Source organism: Antechinus flavipes, chromosome 6 (genome assembly GCF_016432865.1).
Source record: "Antechinus flavipes isolate AdamAnt ecotype Samford, QLD, Australia chromosome 6, AdamAnt_v2, whole genome shotgun sequence".
In the NCBI taxonomy this organism is placed as follows: Eukaryota; Metazoa; Chordata; class Mammalia; order Dasyuromorphia; family Dasyuridae; genus Antechinus; species Antechinus flavipes.
In genome coordinates, this window is record NC_067403.1 from 200842289 (window position 1) to 200862207 (window position 19919).

General features: G+C 44.6%; 2 protein-coding genes across 2 annotated transcripts; both read right to left on the reverse strand.

Annotated features, from left to right (window-relative positions):
• Window positions 1-4195: 4195 nt before the first annotated feature.
• LOC127540809 (oxytocin-neurophysin 1-like) lies at window positions 4196-5773 on the reverse strand. Its single transcript, XM_051965675.1, has 3 exons — window positions 5510-5773; window positions 4872-5073; window positions 4196-4430 (listed from the first exon to the last, which is right to left on the reverse strand). The coding sequence occupies exons 1-3, from the start codon at window positions 5666-5668 to the stop codon at window positions 4381-4383; spliced, it is 411 nt and encodes a 136-aa protein (XP_051821635.1). The 5' UTR covers window positions 5669-5773; the 3' UTR covers window positions 4196-4380.
• Window positions 5774-13566: 7793 nt separating this feature from the next.
• On the reverse strand, window positions 13567-17990 carry LOC127540810 (vasopressin-neurophysin 2-like). Its single transcript, XM_051965676.1, has 3 exons — window positions 17805-17990; window positions 15249-15450; window positions 13567-13834 (listed from the first exon to the last, which is right to left on the reverse strand). The coding sequence occupies exons 1-3, from the start codon at window positions 17922-17924 to the stop codon at window positions 13647-13649; spliced, it is 510 nt and encodes a 169-aa protein (XP_051821636.1). The 5' UTR covers window positions 17925-17990; the 3' UTR covers window positions 13567-13646.
• Between the last annotated feature and the right edge of the window lie 1929 nt (window positions 17991-19919).

Sequence of the window (19919 nt, forward strand, 5' to 3'; positions counted from 1 at the left end):
AGGATCCATCCCTCTGCTGCAGGTATCTGTCTAGGGAAGTTTTCCCTTGGGTTACCTGGGAAGCCAAAAGCAACCAGACCCTTCTCCCAGTCCCTCCCTTCCTCTTTCCCTGCCCACCAGCCCCTTCCTGCAAAGTGAGAAAAGAGCTGGAGTTCTCAGGGGGCCAAGTTTGGCAGAAGTTCCTAAGCACATGGCCTCTGGATGGCACAGGAGCCAACTCTCCCAGGAACAGAGTGGCATCCAGTCCTGGGGAGGGTGGGGGAGCTGGGAGGGGAGCTGGCACTTCTTTTGTGTGAACAAATAGTTTCTTGTCTATTTGTCTGTTTGTTTGAGAAACTTCAAGCCTTAATAAAGGGATGGTTTGGGCTGCCTGGGGCGTCACGGTCTTGTTTTGTCTCTGTCTTGACCCGTTCTCCAGCTGGAATTTCTGCAGGGAACATGAGGGATACGTCCACACTTAATAGAAATGCCTCAGCTGGTCACTGCAACCTAGAGAGTCCATTTGGTAATGCATGTAAGTGGTCCAGGAGGGAAACGAGCGCAACAATTTCTGACTTATTTTACTTACACGGGAAAAGCCACTGACGGCAGGAAAAAATGGGAGTGAGGGAGAGGTTGGACTATCCTCTCTATTTTCTTTGTAAGCAAAGTGATCCAGACTCTGATCATTTCCCCAAGATGTGTCAGCAAGTATAGGAAGGTGTGGTGTTTTTCTTCTTTAAAATAATAATTCTCTCTGGAAGAAAGCAGCTTTCTTGGGGAGGTTTTCTGGAGGCAGCCTTAGTTTCAGTTAAGAGGAATAATCACCCCAAATGGAGCCACCTGGTAAAAATGCAAACGTTTATTTTCTCCTTCCAAAATAGCTTGGTTAGTTGAGGCCTGTTTCTCTGCTTGGTTCTAAGAGCTCTTGCAGTTTTGTCTTTTGCTTTTGCCTTTGCTTTCTTCAGCCTCCAGCCAGCACAAAGATGGAATGGATCTCTTGTCTCCTTCACTTGGGGCTCGGCTAGCTTTCTGGAGAGCTTTTCAGACCAGCTTGGTCCCAGTGGGGGAAGTGCAGGAGCCCAGCCACCACAGTGGTGTGAGATGAAGATGAATCTGGTTGCGCCTCCGAGAGAGTGCTTCTCCTCAACTGAACTGATGCTTCCTTCTCAATCTTCAGTTGAACTCTCCTGACTGGGCTCACTGAAGCTCTATTTATGCTCCTTTTTCGAGAGAGGAATTGTGGGATGTGAGAGAATAGGATTATGGGTTTCCTCTCAGAGTCCTCTCTGGTCCTAAGAGCTTTAAGGGAGGTGTGAATTCACAAAGTTACAAAATTTACTTTATGAATCTCCCATACTTGCCAACTCCAATGAGTACTTAAATACTTCTTGCTTATATGAGCTCTCTAAAAATGTGAACACAAGCATTGTATCAATCAATTCTATTTAGTACCTTGTTTCAGGTTCTGGCCCAAAACATCTCCTTGTAAGATCAGATCAATGATACTGAACAGTGCTAAATTAGATAATTATTGTCTCTATCAACTCTAATGACTTAACAGTTTGTAAAGATTCCAACAGGAAGGGATTTCTCCACATATCTCCTCTGAGAAGAATAAAGTATGAATCAGAGTATACCTTTACAGAGAAGTAATTTGTATGAAAAGAGAGAATGGGACTATATCAGGAAGATTTAAAAAAAATTTATTAAAGTTTTTTATTTACAAAACACATGCATAGGTAATTTTTCAACATTGACCTTTGCAAAGCCTTCTGTTCCAAAGTATTCCTCCTTCCCGCCCCCTCTCTTACATGGCAGGTAGTCTAACATATGTTAAATCCTATATATGTATACATATTTATACAGTTATTTTGCTGCAGAATAAAAATAGGATCAAGAAGGAGGGGAAAAAAAGCCTATCAGGAAGGATTTTAAAGGTTTAAAGTTTTAAAGATTGCTGCCATCCTTTCTGGCACATTTCCTCAGAGAGCTGTTACTATGTAGTCTTTATGAGGGATACCCCCATCAGTGTGTTTCCAGTTAACAATAAGCCAGTGGATACAATTAGCTCTTAACAACAACAGTTACTGAGATAGCATAGTGAGAACAGTAGCTACAATTATTCCAACTTGACTCTATGATCCTTTGGTACTAGACCACTGTGTGCCAGCTATTGGGACACAGATTCAAAAATGAAACAATCCCCACTCTCAAGAAACTGGCTTTGAGTTCAAATCCTACTTACCAGCTGTGTGATTGATCTATTTCAGTTTCCTCATCAGTAAAATGGAGATAATAATAACATCTACCTCCCAGCATTATTGTGAGGGTCAGATGACATATTATTTGGTAAAGAATATAGGAAAGTGCCTGGCATACAGTAGGCACCAAATAAATGCTTATTCTCTTTCTCTCTCTTCCTTGCTCCTCAACCACACAACTCTCATGTCAAAAGTACTTGAAAGGAACTTTGGGATTCTAGGACGGGCAGAGGTGAGGACACAGCATATTCCATGGGAGACAACTTGTGAAAAGCCACAAAGATGGACACAAATGGCATGTGTGGGGAACAGAAGGCCAGTTTGTCTGGAGCATAGAGTGGGTGAAGAGGATTGCTATATATTAAGTCTAGAAATGTAGGTTGGGGATAGGTTGCAAAAGCTTTAAATACAAAGAGTTTGCACTTGGTGTTGGAGGTGATTAAAAGTCACTGTCCCTGCTACTGAATCAACCATGTCCTTGTTTAGGACTTTCACACTTTGACAGGTACAGAGAGAATGGGTCAGACCGGAGTCAAGAAGACCAATGAAGAGGTTATTGTTAAGGTGAGGTCTAGAACTATGGTGGTTGTAGCATGAGGAGAGCAAAAGGGATTCAAGAGATGTGAAAGCAGAATGGCTGAAACTTGGCAACTAATTGTGTGTGTGTGTGTGTTTGTGTGTTTTGTGTGTGTGTGTAATAAATCTAAAGTTTCAAACATAGGTCAAGGTAGGATGTGATATCTTCAAAAGAGTTAGAAAAGCTGGGAAGATTTGGACAGAAATTTGGACAGTTGTGGAATGGATTCTGCCTGTGATCAAGAACCTATTTTTTCCTAGCCCTGGAAGATCCAGATAGAATGGAGCAGCTCCATTCTTCTCCCCCTCCCTTCTGGTGAGAGGAAGGATAGACAGGATGGGAACATGTGATACTAACATAAAAGGAAATTCACATTATGAAGTAGGAAGACTAAATTACATGTTGCCAACCACTTAACCTCTCATTGGCTTTCCCTTCATGTCCCATCAGGCTGCATTCATCAGGACTTCTCTAACATTCCCCAAAAGCCTCTTTATCTTTTAAGATCATGGTAGAACAGGACTTTCCACTTTAGAAATAACCTCTGCTTCTGAGACTCCTCCTTCTTATTAAATGTGAAGGGCTACTGCCAGAATCTCCACTTAAAGAGGGCATCAAGGTAGCTGTCTTTTAACTTTTCACTGGGTTGCACTCTTTTGGATACTCATCTCCATCATGCCTCCGATCCAGGTACCTCTCCTCCTCCTCTACCAGAGGCTTCCACTTTCTTTATGTGCTCGTTTTCATATTAGAATTTAAGATGCTGTGTGACCCTTAGCAAGTCACTTAACCCCAATTGCCTCAGCACCCCTCCCCCCAAAAAACAAAGAATTTGAGATGCTACAGAATATTATCAGTCATTTTGTGATTTCTTTATATTTGTCTTTCCAGTGCTTAGCACATAAGAAGCACATAACTGATTTTTTTAAGTATAGGGCAATTGATAAAGAGATAACATAATGAACCACTTTCTTCTGATCTTTACAGAGAGAAGGAAAGGAAATGATTGTGAGTGTGGGACATTTAAAATACTGTCAGAGAAATATATTCGGTTGGCTTTGCTGACCTGCATTATTTTTTCTCTCACTTTCTTATTCTTTGTAACTGGAAATAACTCTCTAGGAAGAAGTGGAAAAAAATCTATCCAGAATTGAACTCATGATTTCATTGGGATAGGAAATCCAAGATAAGGAGACACTCTTTTCCAATGTAAGTCTTCACATTTTCTGCAATGTGGAGTTAGAAAGCTGCTTAGAGGTCCAAGAGATCCTGGCTTGCCTAGTATCACACAGCATGTGTCAGAGTCAGGATTGAACCCAGATTTCTGAGACCACAATGAAATGAAGGCGATATAAAAATAAAAGACATCAAGACATTGTTAAATAGTAGCTGGTTTATATATCCTTTTTATCCATTTTACTGCAGGAAGAAAGGGATTTGGCAAGTGGGACAGAACAATTTCCTAAACAAAACAGAATGAGGCTCACACACACTCCTTCCTCTCACCAGAAGGGAGGAGGAGAAGAAAGGAGCTGCTCCATCTATCTGGATCTTCCAGGCCTAGGAAAAGATAGATTCTTGATCACAGGCAGAATCCATTCCACAACCATCTGCAGAAAGAGAGAAGGTAGGTATTTCAATTAGATGGGAGCAACCATGGCCTCTTCCTTCCCCAGCCCCTAAACCCTGGAAAGGGGTAATTGTTCAATAGTGTCAACTCTCTAAGACCCAAACTGGGGTTTTCTTGGCAAAAATATTGAAGGAGTTAGCCATTTCCTTCTCCTGCTCATTTTATAGAGGGGACACTGAGGCAAACAGGAGTCACACAGGCAGAGTCTGAAGTCTGATTTGGACTCAGGTAGAGTCTTCTTGACTCCAGACCCCGCACTCTATCCACTGTGCCACTTTACTTAGGAAAGGAGGGAAAGAAGCCAGGGCAGGAAAAGGTCCTTTGGCATAGGAAGGGCTGTCTCGGCTCCCAGGCCAGGACTTGAAGGAGTCCCTCACTCTCTCCCACAGGAATCAAGGAGCCAGGAATGCTGGTCCCTCACCGCTGCTGCAGCAGATCCCGGCGGCCGCACAGAATCCTCCGCTCCCGCAGGGTTTCTGGCCAGACTGGCACGGGGAGGGCAGGTAGCGCTCTTCCTGGCACCTCAGGCTCTCGGCGGTGCCCACGTAACAGCCTAGCTCTTCCCCGCAGCAGATGCTGGGGCCGAAGCAGCGCCCTTTGCTTCCGGGGCCGCAGGGGAGGCACTGCAAGAGTGGGAGACACGGCTGAGCGTCCGGGGCAGGACCCTGGACAGCATCTCCGAGCCCGATTCCCCCCTGGAGGGGGAGCACTTAAGGCCCAGGGTGGGGCGGACTCTCCTCCTGCAGGGAGGCTGCATTGCAGCGCAGGGGAGCAGCCAAGGCCAAGGCCAAGGTCGGAGCTCCCCCCTGTTCTGCTCCTCCTTATTGTCAGGAGGACGGAGCCTGGAGAGGGCGAGTCCGAAGTTGGGGGGAGGGAGGGGATAGGAGTCAGCACAAAGGGAGCCAAGCATGGGGCATCCGGGCCAGCTGCGGGGCCCGCCAGCCCTGGGAGCTCGCTTTAGAGGGGGCCTCCTGTGGCCGTCGCGCCCCGCACCCAAAGGCCCGCCCACGTGGAGAGGAGACAGGCGGCCTGTGGGCTCCCACCCGCGCCGAGTCTCACCTCACGCACGTCCATGTCCGGCGCCGAGCGCTTCCCGCCGATGGGGCAGTTCTGGATGTAGCAGGCGGAGGCCAGAGCCAAGAGAGCTAGGAGATAGCAGCAGGCGAGGCCCGGACGGGCGCGGGCCGCGAGGCCCTGTCGGGAGCCGGGGCTGCCCATGGGGAAGCGGACCGGAGGTGGACCTGGGCTGGAGCGCAAGCGGGAGCGGGTAGGCTGAGCGCTGGGTCCCAGAGGCTGATCTCCCTGAGGGCTCTGCGCACCGGGGCCGGAGCCAGGCCTATTTATGCCCCGGAGTCCGGGACCTAACGTGGCAGGCGCTTGGAGGCTCACGCCCGGTCAGCGGGGCGTGAGTGCCCCCGGTGCCCCCGCACTTAGTCCGCTCGGGCTGGGGCACGGGGTCAGCTTGTCAGCTCAGGGCCAAGCTCGGAGCCAGAACTGGGGCGCTGCCCTCATTAGGCTGGAGCTGTACCGGGTGCCCCCAATGAACTCCCAATTAACCCTGGGCTCTGCAGGCCAGCAGTCCTTGGCATTTACTCCGCTCCTCCCCCCTCCACCCAAGACTCGCTCCTCTTGGTCTGTTTCCAGGTGGAGAAGAGCTGGTCCCAGGCTTCCCCATTCAGAGCAAGAAACGGCCTGCTCCATCTCCTGGGAAAGCAGAAGCCAAGGCCCAGAGAGGGAAGAGGCTCCCACAAAGTGGGCTCCAGAACCCCAGTCCTTAGTGCCCTCCCCTTTATCAGAGGCTGCCTTCCCCAGGAAGAGGCTTCCCAGGGATTGGGAAATCAAGGTACAGGAGAACTGTGGGCTTCCACCAGCACAGAGGGCAGAATCAGGAACAAGGGGTGGAAGGTGCAGATGACAATTTCAGAGTAATAATAGGAAGACCTTAATTCAAGCAGTAACACAGTGAAGGACCACAGCATTGGATCAGGGCAAGCTAGGTAGCAAAGTGACCCTGAAGTCCTGAGGACCTGAGTTCAAATCTAGCTGCATGACCCTGAGCAATCACTTAACTTCAAGTGTGTTGATGTGTTTGTGTATGTGCGTGTGTGACAGAGAAGGGGGAGAGAAACACACAGAGAGAAAGAGAGAGAACATTGGACCAGGAGTAGGGAGATCTCCTGTCCAATCCCAGCCCTGTTAGATACTAACAGTGGCTAGTAAGTCACTCAGTGCCCATAAGCAAGCCCTTTCTACCTTTCTCTCACTCCTTCAATCTATTCTCCAACTAGCTATCAAAGTCATCTTCCTAAAGTTAAGGTCTGACCTTACCGCCACTATCCTTGCACTAAATTGATTTCAATAAATTTAAGTGACTCCCTTATATCTCCACGATAATATAAAATTCTCTGTTTAGATCTTAAGCACTTCATAAAATACCCCTTTCCTATCTTTCCAGTCTTCTTAGACTTCATTTTCTCTAATAAGAGCCTCGTTTCTCAGGTATATAGGAAACTAAGCCAAATCTATTAAAAACATGAGCCATTCTACTTCAATAAATGGTCAAAGAACATAAACAGGAAATTTTCAGAAGAAATCACAGATATATATAAAATCACATGAAAATGTGCTCTAAGTTATTATTAATTAGGGAAATACAAATAATAACTTTGAGGTATCATCTTTCTCCTAACAGATTGGTTAACATGACAGAAAAGAAAAATGATAAATGTTGGAAGGAATATGAAAAAATAGGGACACTAATGCACTATTGGTTCAATAATCAGGAGCTTCACTGATTCAGCATTTAGAAGAACAATTATTCTTTGACCCAGCAATACCACCACTAGGTCTGGATCCCAAAGAAATCAAAGGAAAAGTATCTATATGTACAAAAATATTTATAGTAACTTTTTTAATGACAAAGAATTGGAAATTGAGATGATGCTTATAAAGTGGGGAATGATTAAACAAATTGTGGAATATGGTTGTGATGGAATGCCATTGTGCCATAAAAAATAATGAATAGGAGGATTTCAGAAAAACCTGGAAATTCTTACATGAACTGATGAAAAATGAAGTAAACAAAACGAGAAGAACATTGTGCACAGTAACAAGAATATCGTACAATGATCAACTGCAAAAGACTTGGCTACTCTCATCAACACAAGAATCCAAGACAATTCCAATATGCATGATGAAAAATATGATCTTCAGAGAGAAAATTGATGAACTCTGGGTACTGACTGAAGCATTTTTTAATTTTATTTATTTTTGTTTTGCGTGCATTTTCGTTTTCAACATAACCAATAAGAAAATATCTTTTGCGTGACTTTATATTGCTTGCCAACTCAAGGTATAGAGAAGGAATAAGAGAACTTGGAACTCCAGTCTTAAAAATGACTATTAAAATTTTTTACCTGTAATTGGGAAAAATTATTTCACAAAATAAATAAAATATATCTTTAAAAAAGGAAAAAAAATACCTGTTTGCTGATAATCAATCTGAACTGGGAGGCACTAAGGAGGGAAGAGAAAGGGGGTAGTTTTTAGAAGCAAACTCAATAACCAAGGCTTCCAGACAGCAGGGCCAGCACTGATGGGGGCAGGTTGAGGCTAAGCCTGCCTGGTCCTCTGTCACAACTATATTCATGCTCCTGCTCCACCTTCATCTCAGTCAGTCCTTTATAAAGTCTTTGGAAGCATCCCTTTCCTTACTTTCTTCTGCTCTCCTTCCCTCAGTGAGATGGGGTGGGGGGGAAGGAAAGGCACTAGGAAGGGAAAAAGTAGAACAGAGAGGACAAAGAAAATGATGGGAAAGATTTGCAGTGGATATGGGGAGACAGGAAGCACAATAACAAAGAGGAGAAAGAGATACTGGAGAGGAAAAACTGGAACAAAAGTGAAGGGATGTAGGAGATAGAAGAAGATAGGGAGGGGATAAAGTAGACAGAGGGAAGAAAGAGATGGGACAGAGAAGCAAAGAACATAGGAGATAAAGGGGAAGGGCAAAGGAATCATCCAGGAGTACAGGGACCAAGGATAGCAAAAAATAAAAAGACAAAGAGGACAGAGAAATAGAGAAACTGAAGAGGGGATCAAAGGAACAGCAAATTGAAGGGATGGAGGACAAGAGAAGAACAAGGAAAATGGTACAAGAAGGATTGGTGGTCAGAGAAGGAATAGAGAGACCATGAGCCACAGTGCCAAAAAAAAAAAAAAAAAAAAAGAGCAAATTAGTGAGGAGGACTAAGAGATATGGAGAAGAGCAAGATTAAGGAAGAGAGGCAAAGGGTCAGGAGGTAGTGATAGACTCCCTGAGAACTCTAATTCTTAATTGAGCAGTAAGCTTTACCTTGGAGGAAGGAAGCTGGGAACCACAGATTCATTTTGAGCTTAAGAGGCTTCTTTGTTCTCATGGACTTGAGGATTTAAAAGGAAAATAAAGAACATAAAGTTCCAGGACACAAGGAGAGCAGGGTCTTTGATGGTGTCCTTTCCTTTAAAGATACTTAGTCCTTCTGCAAGTGGGAAATCATGGTTAACTGACAACCATTCTTGCCTGTGGAGTTTAAAAACTTCTTTGTGAATCTTCTTCTTTGAGGAAAGAATTCTAATTTCCTTCTGCTCTCTGATTCCGTCTTTGTCTCTGTCTCTCTCTGTTTGTGTGTGTGTGTGTGTGTCTGTTCTCTGTCTCTGTTTCTCTGTAAGTGTTTCTCTTTGTATGTCTCTCTCTGTCTCTGTTAGTCTCTGCCTCTCTGACTGTCTCACCAAATTGAGGGAATAAGGAGAATCCACTGGGAAAGATCCTGTGGAAAGCCCCCTCACCCTTCCCATTCCCCACCCTGCTCTTTTCTCCAGTTCTGTTGAAACCTGCAAAGTGCACCTTCCTGGCAGGCCCAGCCTGCTCCATCCCCAGACTGCCCAAGCTCAAGCCTCCAGAGAAGGATCCCTCCTGCCCAAAGCACCTCACTCCTGTATCCTCTTGGGAAGGAGGAACCCCGAGTGCTGACCATGATATGGAAGGGTAGAAAAGAGGGGGAGGGGAGAGGACAGAAAGGAGAGGGTAAGTCTGACCTCTGACACTGTTTAATTGCACAAGCAGAAGCAAATCATTTAACTTGCCACAGCTTCCTTATGATGTCCACACACAAGGATGTTGTGAGGACAAAATGGAATAATATATGTGAAATTCTAAACCTTAAAGGGATGTGTGTGTGTGTGTGTGTAGTCAGTATTATCATTACTACTGCTACAGCTGCTATTGCTACTATTGAGATATTTATTTATTTATTTATTTATTTTTGCTGAGGCAATTGGGGTTAAGTGACTTGCCCAGGGTCACACAGCTAGGAAGTGTCAAGTGTCTGAGGGCAGATTTGAACTCGTGTCCTCCTGACTCCAAGGCTGGTGCTCTACCCACTGCTCCATGATACTACCAATATTGCTACTACTGCTGCTGCTGCTATTTTTGCTGCTGCCTCTACCAGGATTGCTATTCCTGCTGCTGCTGCATCATTATTGTTACTACTGATGCTCCTTCTGATGCTGCTGCCACTATTGCTGATACTGTTACTGCTACAATTACTGCTGTTACTTCCAATGTTGCTACTATTACTACTGCTATTGCTACTGTTGTTGCTACTGCTACTGTTACTGTTATTTGTTGTGTCCTGCTTTCTAGAGCCCCAAGTTGGGGTGACAAAACATACCGTTGCTTTCTAGAGTCCCCACTCAAGGGTGATTAAAATATACTTCCTAGTGGATAAGTGATGAGGACTCCCAAGGATGGTGGGAAAATAGAGTCTGTTTATTTCAAGGGCTTTCCCCTTTATATAATGTAACAAAAACAACATGCACACTTGGGACCCCATAAACAACTTGCTATTGTACATAGTTTGCCATCTAGTATCACTCTGCTTCTGTCACAACACAGGTTGTCACTGTCCCCTGACTTCTCAGGAAGGCCCACAGTCTTTAGGGGAGCTGAACCAGACATTGTCAGCAGTTTCTCTCTGAGCTGAAGGGTCTTATACCTTATCCAGAGTTCCCCCACTGACTGTGACCCTCTGCAGTTATTACTATTGCTTCTTCTTTTCTTCTTTTTCTCCTCTTTCTCCTTCTCCTACTCCAGTGTAATCTAGTGGATTGAGAACTGGCCTTGAAACAAGAAACCCTGGATTTAAGTGCTCCTCTAATATACATTGCAGAGTATGAACCCTGAAAATCCTCTTAATGTCCTCAAGAAACTATCTATTTTATTTTAAATTTTTTTAATTGGAGCCTTTTATTTTCAAAATATAATGCATGGATAATTCTTCCACATTAACCCTTGTGAAACTTTGTGTTCCAATTTTTCCTCTCCTTCCCCATACCTCCACCTCCAGCTGGCAAATACTCCAATATATGTTGAACATGGTAAAAAAAAAAAAAAAAAGTTAAATCCAATAAACGCATACATATCTTATCTTGCTGCACAAGAAATCAGATCAAAAAGAAAAAATGAGAAAGAAAACAAAATGCAAACAAAGAACAACAAAAAGAGTGAAAATGCTATGTTGTGATGACACTCAGTTCCCACAGTCCTCTCTCTGGATGGACTCTCTTCATCATAAGATCATTGGAAGTGGTCTGAACCATCTCATTGTTGCAGAGAGCTACTTCCGTCAGAATTGATCATCATATAAACTTGTTGTCGTGTACAGTGATCTCCAGATGTTCTGCTCACTTCACTCAGCATCAGTTCATGTAAGTCTCTCCAGGCCTCTCTAAAATCATCCTGCTCATCATTTCTTATAGAACAATAATATTCCATAACATTCATACACCATAACTTATTTAGCCACTTTCTAACTGATGGCCACCAACCACTTTCCAGTTTCTTGCCACTACGAAGAAGGCTGCCACAAACATTTTTGCATATGGGGGTCCTTTGCCCCTTTCTATGATTTCTTGGGGATATAATCCCAATAGAAACTCTGCTAGATCAAAGGGTATGCACAGTTTGAAAGCACTTTGGACACAGTTCCAAATTGCTCTTCAGAATGGTTGAATCAGTTCACAGTTCCACCAACAATGTTTCAGAGTCCTAGTTTTTCCACATCCTCTCCAACAGTCATCATTATCTTTTCCTGTCATCTTAGCCAGTCTGAGAGGTAGGGAGTGGTACCTTAAAGGTGTCTTAATTTGCGTTTCTCTGATCAATAGTGATTTAGAGAACCTTTACATATGACTAGAAAAGGTTTTAATTTCTTCATCTGAAAATTGTCTGTTTATATCTTTTAACCACTTATCTATTGGAAAAAGGCTTGAATTCTTATAAATTTGAGTGAATTGTCTATATGTTTTAGAAATGAGATCTTTATCAGAACCTTTGAATGTAAAAATGCTTTCCCAGTTTATTGCTTCCCTTCTGATCTTGTCTGCATTAATTTTGCTTATACAAAACCTTTTTAACTTAATATAATCAAAATTATCTATTTTGTGCGCAATATGAATACCAGCTTTTCTTTGGCCACAAATCCCTTCCTTCTCCACAAATCTGAGTGGTAAACTATCCTTTGCTTTTCTAATTTGTTTATAATATCATTCTTTATGTCTAAATCATGAGCCCATTTCGACCTTATCTTGGTATATGGTATTAGGTGGGTCAATACCTACTTTCTGCCATCCTAGTAAGAAACTCTCTAACATATGAAGCTGCCAAAAAATGTGGCAATCTATATTGGCAGAAGGAGTTTTTTTATCTGGGGGCCTCCCTATACCAATGAAAGCAGAGGCCCGGTCCCTAACTCCTTTATTATTAGCAGAAAACACTGAGCACGTTGGGTTAGAGAAGAAAATTCAGCTCGATTTAATAGACATCTAAATGCCTCCTCTATATAACATCCTGCAGAGATTTTTCTGGCAGTCGTGTGGAGGGTGAATTGCAACAGATGGCAGTGTAGGCAGAAAGGCTTAGTAAGAGTTTGTGGCAACAGTCTAAAAGATGGGGATGAGAGGCTGTAGTAAGGTGCTATTAGTGGGAAGGGAGAGGACGGGATAGACGAGATGTGGTTCAGAGATGAAATGAGTAACATTAAATAAGTGGATGTGAGACATGAGTTATAAAGAAGTTCTAGGATTACAAACTTGAGAGACGTGGTAAATGGGGGAGATGCTGGCAGAAATCATAAAGGCACGGGGAGCAAATTAAAGGGCAGTTGGAGATGCCCTGGAGAGATCAGGGCTGGATAACGAGATTTGTGAATCATCTGCACAGAACTCATAGCTAAAACCTTGGGAGCGAATGCCATTGCCGAGGAGGAAAGTATAGACCCCAGACTCTCGGAGAACATTCTCCTTAAGGCGTCAGAGGAAGGATGAAATGGGAATAGAAGCTGGCTGTTTGGAAATAAGGAAGTAAACTAGGTGCCTAAGATGGAGAGAGATACAAACATCCAGGAGGGATTGTGGACAACAATCCTAAATGCTCCTCCTGCAGGAAGTTCAAGGAGGTTGAGAGCTCAACAATGAAGACTGGATATGGCAACTAAGAGGTCATGGGCGATCTCTGGGAGTAAAGTGGTGGATACAAAAGATAGATTGCAAAAGGACTGAGGAAAATGAATGATGAGGAAGTGTCAAAGATACTTTTTTCTGGAAGTTTGTCAATGAAGCAGTAACAATAAATAGGTAGGCCAAAAGATTAAAGGAATGGAACTGGTGGTGGAAGAGAAAAAGAAGAGGCAGGAGGGACCAAGAACAATTGTGGGAATGAACTCCTGCTAATAAAAATGGGAGTGAATGATATCGCAGAGGGGTTTATCCTAGTGACAACCATGTGTGACTACTAGAAGGAAGGGAATAATGGATGATGGATTCCAGATTTTGGGTGATAGATGTATTCTGAGAAATTGAGGAGGAATTCCAGAGGTGGAGAAGTAAGGTGATCCTGCAAAGCAACACAGATTCATAGACCTAGAAGGGACCTGCAAGTCCAACCCATATCTGGTCCAAAATTTCTACAATCTGGAATGCCAATCAATCACTCATCCTCTGCCCGAAGTCCTCCAATTAAGAGGAGCCCAGATCTTTTCCCTGCCCTACCCTGACCCTCGATGAAAGACAGAGCCAGGGAGCCCAGTGCAAGTGAAGGATCTTTATTTATATTTGCAGGAAAGATAGGAAACAGGGGAAGTCATGTGAAGAACAGGAACCATCAATAGGCAACTTGCTCTTCTTGAGGTTGTGGCTGCAGCTCACCCATCTGTTGGCCAGCCAGCTGTACCAGACGAAGGAGGAAGGCACTGGCGGGTCCATCCAGGGTTCCATTGCTCTTCTCACTGGCTCTTGCTCTTCTCCGACTGCCTGCTTCCTCTCGGCAGGCTGGTTCCACCATGCAGCTTTCTGTGCAATTAGAAATGGGGAATCCAAGTTAGTTTAAATCCTAGAATGTTGCATGCTCCAAGGGAGATGGTCCCCACCAGCAAGGAGACAGAGAAAGTGATCTGAAGAGAGCTGTTCCCCATCTAAGGAGGAGTGTCTGGATAGGGCTCACTTGACATGTTCTGATTACACTTAGGACCAAGTGCCCCAGCTCAGAGCTTTGGAGCTTCTGGATCTGCATCTTCTCCTCCTTGTGCTGTCCCAGAGGACTATAGTTCCCAATGCCCACCCAGTCAGTGCCACTACTGGATCTGTATCCCAAAGAGATCTTAAAAGAAGGAAAAAAGACCATATGTACAAAAATGTTTATAGCAGTTCTTTTTGTAGTGGCAAGGAACTGGAAACTGAGTGGATGCCCATCAGCTGGGGGATGGCTGGATAAGTTATGGTGTATGAATGTCATGGAATATTTCTATAAGAAATGATGAGCAGGCTAAAAAGCCTGGAGAGACTTACATGAATGGATGCTGGGTGAAGTGAGCAGAACCAGGAGATCATTGCACACAGTAACAGATTATGTAATGATCAACTATGATAGACTTAGCTGCTCTCAGCCATTCAGTGATACAAGACATTTCCAGTAAATTTTCTGTGCAAAGTGCCATCTGCATCCAGAGAGAGAACTATGGAGACTGAATGTGAATTGAAGCCTACTATTTTCATCTTTTTTGGGAGGTGGGGGATGGGGGGGTGGGGAGGGGTGTGTGTGTGTGTGTGTGTGTGTGTGTGTGTGTGTGTGTGTGTGGTTTTTGCTTGGATTTTTCTCTCTCAGCATGACTCATTTGGAAATATGTAAAAAATGAATGAACATGTCTAATCTAAAAAATTAAAAAGCAAAATTCCCGTCCCCATGCAATTCTCATTCTAACAGCACCTCCCCAGTTGGAGCACAAGGTGAGAGGAATATCCCAAAACCTGTAATATTTGAATGGAATGCAGTGTCACTGAGCATAAGAAATTATAAACATGAAGAATTCAGAGAAGCTTATAAGGGGTGACATTAGAAACCTCTACAGAATGAAAAAAAGGAAAAAACCAGGAAAACAATATACAGAGTGACTGCAAGACTGGACATAGAAAATAAAAAAACATGAAAATTGTGTGATTATGCTAATTAAGCTGGACCCAGGAGAAGAACTGAGAAAATGTTCTGCTCTCCCTCAAACCAGCTCCCACCCAGCACTGCTACCAGTTCCCTTCCTATTCGGTGCTAGTGCATATGCTCTGCCCCATGTGCCCTGGCCAGTCTCTCCATTCATCACATAGTCCCTCACATGCCACTCGGTTTCTCTATATGTTGCCTCCATATTTCCCACCTCCCTCTCCCTTTGTGTTGCTTCTTGCAGAAAATCCTCACTCCCCATGTGCTCCTTACCAGCATTGCAGCAGATTTCCGGAGCCGCGCAGCGACCGCCATTCCCGCAGGGTTTCTGTCCAGACTGGCACGGGGAGAGCAGGTAGTTTTCTTCCTGGCACCTCAAGCTCTCAGAAGTGCCCATGTAGCAGCCCAATTCCTCCTCACAGCAGATGTTTGGTCCAAAGCAACGTCCTTTGCTTCCGGGACCACATGGGAGGCACTGTGAGGAGGGGAGAGAGCCTGAGTGTCAGGGGTCCTGAGGACAGGGAGAACACAGGCTAGAATGAAAAAGTTCCCACAAGGAGCCGCCCTTGGCTACTACTCTGAGGGATGACTTATTACAATCTGCCACAAAATGAAAAAAAAAAACTATAACCAGGGAAACAATATACCCAGGGACTGCAATACTGGAAATAGAAAGAGTTAGAGGGTTTTAGAGCCTGGAACCTAAAGTCTGCTTTGGGCCAATAGTGACAACCTGAGTCCCCCAACCACTTGCTTCCTGACTTGGACCTTCAGTGTCCTCTACTCCAAGCACACCTTCTTAAATCCCTTGCTCCTCACCTTTTTTGTCAGTCTCCTTCTCCCCTGTTTCTCTTTTTTGCTTCTCTCCTCCCTTTTCCCTGCTTTAACTATCTGCCCTCCTCCTATTCATTTAACTTACTTTTTCCTCTCTTTCTCCCCTCTTCTCCACTCCTTCTCATCTTTCTTCTCTTCCTTTTACCCCTTTCCCTCTATTCTCTCCTAGAGACTCTGCTTGTTATTGTGGGTTGTGTCTGCCCTGCTCAGTTGCTTGGTCTCTGGTTTGGAGTACCGTGTGTTCACTTGGTCAGTGAGCCTCCATTCTGCTCAGGAAAGCCTGCCTGTCTAGGCTTATTTCTTAGCCTGAGATTGAACAGCTCACTCCTCTTTTCTGCCTCCCTCCACTCCCTCCATCCTGAACTTTGCCCCCTAAAGGAATAGTTGCTTAGTTAGGTTGCTGCCCAGGGTCCTGGAGCAAACAATTTTCACTTCTTAGGGAACATAAAGATAGAACCAGTCCCTTCCTCCGTATGATAATTTAGAAAGAAGACCAGGGGAAAACCAAGAAAAACAATTTAGAAAGAAGACCAAGCTGCCTCGAGAGACTGAATATGCCAATGAAACTCTTGAGAGGTAACTAAAAATTTTGGGATAGAAGCTCAAAAAACATTTTCCAGTTCCCCTAAAAACTGAGGGAAAGGGCGGGACATGCAGTAGCTTGTAACAAGTTGAGATATCTAGCAGAAAAGGAAGTATACTAGCCTTTTACTTACAGCACAGGTAGTAGGGAAAGATTTCTCTCAATTTTCACTGATATCCCCCTAAAGGAGTTAAAGGAAAAAACCCACCCCACTGGATAAAGTTCTATGGAAGATCTATTGGGAGGCCATATTTAATTCATGTAATATGCACTGTTGGAGTGAGTCCCACAGATCTCCCAAGGAGATCGCAGATACCTTGAAGGAAATCCAGCAATCTTTGAAGGAGATCTTTGCAGGGAGCAAAATTACAATGAGAACTGACACTGCCTTCTTTGAATAACTCTAAGAATACATTGGCTCCCTTCTCAGTCTCCTGCTTTGTTCATCTGAGGACCCACAGAAATCACGCTGGTGCTCAGAAAGTGACTTATGGGTCCAGATGGGAGGAGGCTGCCAAATCCTGACTAACTGGCCCCAACCTATGGAGAATAGAGGGTTTCTGAGAGGGCAGCTACCACCCTAGGGCTATATTTTGCAAGCAGAAACCCAGGACAGCCCAAAAAGCTGCCTCTCTGGGAAAGAGTATTCCTCTGAGATTATTACTAGACCCTAGAACCCATTCCACTGCTCTATCTTGGCACTGGGCAGTTCAACACCAACTTTTCTGCCTTTCCTGCCTTGGCACTTCCGGTCTTTGGATTATTTTTCTTCTTGCAATATCTCCTTGCATCATGTTGCTTCCTTCTTATTCTTTCCCTGCTTTCGTTTGCCTGTCTCTGCTTCTCTTTGAAGGCTTCTTTCTCTTGCTTTTCTGTAACTGCCCCTGTCTCTTTCTTTCTCTGTCTTTCTAACTCTGTCTGTCTCTCCTTGGATCCTTTCTCTCTCCCATTTCTCCTTTGTCTATTCTCCCTCTCTCACGCTATCTCTCTGCTCTCTTCTTCCTCTCCCTTCCAGATGACTATTTCTCTGCCCAATCTGCTCTCTGCCAGCCTCATTCTGCTCCTTTTTCTGCTCTTAACCCCTTTCTGTTTTTCTGCCTGCCTCTCTACCTCCCCCTCTATCTTTATGCTTCTCCTTTTGCATCCCAGGTACTTTCCTTTCCTCTCTTATGCTTTCTCTCCAGTCTCTTTACATAAGGCTTCTTACTCTGAATTGCCTAGTTTCCCTCGACCCCATCCTTGCTTCACTGAGCAGCCATCTGTGAGTCCCCTTAGTCCTTGCTTGCACTTTTGCAGAGCCCTTGAGAGGCTAGCCAGGCTCTCCAACTCTAAATCTATCCCTCCTTAGTCCTAAGGAGCCCCAGTGTTCACGCACCCTCCCATTCACAGGGCCCTGACCGGGTTGACCATACCTGCCGGAGTTCTGTGTTGGACAGAGCGCGCTTGCCTCCCCTTGGACAGTTCTGGAAGTAGCAGGCAGAGGTGAAAGCAAGGAGGCAGAAGAAGCAGGCTGTCAAAGTAGTATCTGGCATCTTTGCAGCTGGCTCTGGCTGTGGCCACTGGGCTGCATAGACTGTCTCTGGTTGTGGTTTCAGGACTTTCCACTGCTTATTTATACACCAGTGTTTCCCCTTTGAGACTGCCTTGACGACGTAGCTTCCCCTGACTTCCCCCTCCCCTCTTCCTCCCCCCTCTTTTCCCCATCCTCTACCTCCCAAGTGTCTCTCCAGGAATCCCAGGCAGGCAAACAAACAGATGCTCAGAGAATGCTTTGTGTCTGCCAGTGAGTGTGGGGCCAGCGCACGTGAAAGCCCCTGTATCGTGCATGTCTGTATGGACATCTAAGTGAGTGCTGATATCTGAGCTTCTGCTTGTAGCGACTGGACATGAAGCCTCTGATTACCCAGCTCTTTGTGCGTGGATGCATGTGTCTAAGTGACGTATTTCTCCTTTACTATTTGTGAATTGTGATAGGAACCTTCGGGTATGGAAGAAATGTACCCAGATCTCCCTGTCACTGCATCCCTGAGTATGCCTCTGGCAGAACTGTCTGTGTTCCCAGAGCTTTCTCTCTGAGGGGAGATGGTAGGGCCTGAGCCTATTTGGGTGATTGAGGAGCATTCTAGGGACTTTCCGTTCAGCCTTCATGATTCTGATTCTCCACCCCAAGGGTTAAAGAGAAACCTAGAATACAAAAGCTTTCCCTTTGTCAGAGCCCCAAGCCCCTGAGGGGAGGGGGACTATGGAAAGGGCATCCCAGGGTTCTAGAAGCAATGTGGAGGCAGTTGGGAAGGAGCACAAGCTATTGGCTGCGCTCAGAGGTCTCAGGAAGAAGCAACCAGCCCTAAAGGTGATGGCTATGTACTGTACTCCATGTCCATCTTCTTTCCATCTTAGAAAACCCTGGGAGTGGGAAATAGGTCTGGACAGAGCTCTATTCCAGGAGCCCAGGATGAGCCACGCCGCCAGGATGATAGAATTCTGATTGTTGTCTTCAGCCCACGCCAGCCCAAATCTGTCTCCAGCCCTGAGCCTCAAAGAAACCATTAATCATGAGTATCACTAGAGCAATGAGCAGGTCAGCACATTCTGTAACCACACCACCAGGGTCCCATACAACTGTTACCAATAAACATGACGTAGAAATTGGCCTGTAAAAAAGTAGCCTCAACAGGATATAGACCATGACATTGGACTATAACCCTCAATATATCTTTCCCCTGACATGGTGCCTGCTCAGTTCCCCATCTTTGCTGTCCTTTACTCGCTAGTTATCATATCATCATCATACAGTAATGTCCCCTCAGTGGGCTTTTCTGTATGCAGTCCATGTAACTACATGTGCAGTTCTACTGAGGCTTCAGGATCTTTAGCAACTCCTCCTTTAACTCAGAATTTACATATTTTAGGATGTAATCAGCATCATTTACTCTATAAAAATCCTTGTTTTGTTTGGATGGGCTACTGACTCCCTCATAGAGCTTGGCCCACCCATTGAATGTGTAAGTATCATTATAATATCTTTGCTTAAGTTGGACTCGGAGCTCTTTCAGAGGCATCAGAGTGACACAGACCTGATAGTTCAACAACATATTCTCTTCTTAATAAGCAAAAATTGTAAAAAGAATATGCTTAGCGAGGGAATATCCCATGACCCCCAATTGAAGGCTTCTTCTTAAGAAAGCTTTTCCCAGATCTCTTTTGCACGTCTTTCCTCAACTTTTGGTTTCAGGAAAAGTGATGAGGATGAAGGGGCTTCTTTGATCCCAACCAATTTGAGAGCTAAGGGTCCCAAGGTCAGATATTTAGAATCATGTTCAAATTCTCTGTGCCTATCACTTTGGTGCTTGGACTAACCTAAACCTCTAATTTGCTCTGTTCAATGGCTTCTCCATCTTTTCTCTTTCCCTTTCTTCTCAAGTCTATTTCCAATTGGGATATAGTAAAAAAAAAGTCATGGAGAGAGTGAAGTGAGACTAACTGCAACCGATGGCAGAAGAGGACCTTTAATTCCAGGAACAGAAGTT

Bases quoted from the DNA above. Each gene is read 5' to 3' on its own strand.
- LOC127540809 (XM_051965675.1), bottom strand. From the start codon at position 5,668: ATGGGCAGCCCCGGCTCCCGACAGGGCCTCGCGGCCCGCGCCCGTCCG. The intron at 5,074-5,509 runs GTGAGACTCGGC...CCACTCTTGCAG, and splicing joins CGGACATGGACGTGCGTGAG to TGCCTCCCCTGCGGCCCCGG. The intron at 4,431-4,871 runs GTGAGGGACCAG...CTCTTTCTGCAG, and splicing joins CGGGATCTGCTGCAGCAGCG to ATGGTTGTGGAATGGATTCT.
- LOC127540810 (XM_051965676.1), bottom strand. From the start codon at position 17,924: ATGCCAGATACTACTTTGACAGCCTGCTTCTTCTGCCTCCTTGCTTTC. The intron at 15,451-17,804 runs GTATGGTCAACC...CCCTCCTCACAG, and splicing joins CCAACACAGAACTCCGGCAG to TGCCTCCCATGTGGTCCCGG. The intron at 13,835-15,248 runs GTAAGGAGCACA...CTAATTGCACAG, and splicing joins GGAAATCTGCTGCAATGCTG to AAAGCTGCATGGTGGAACCA.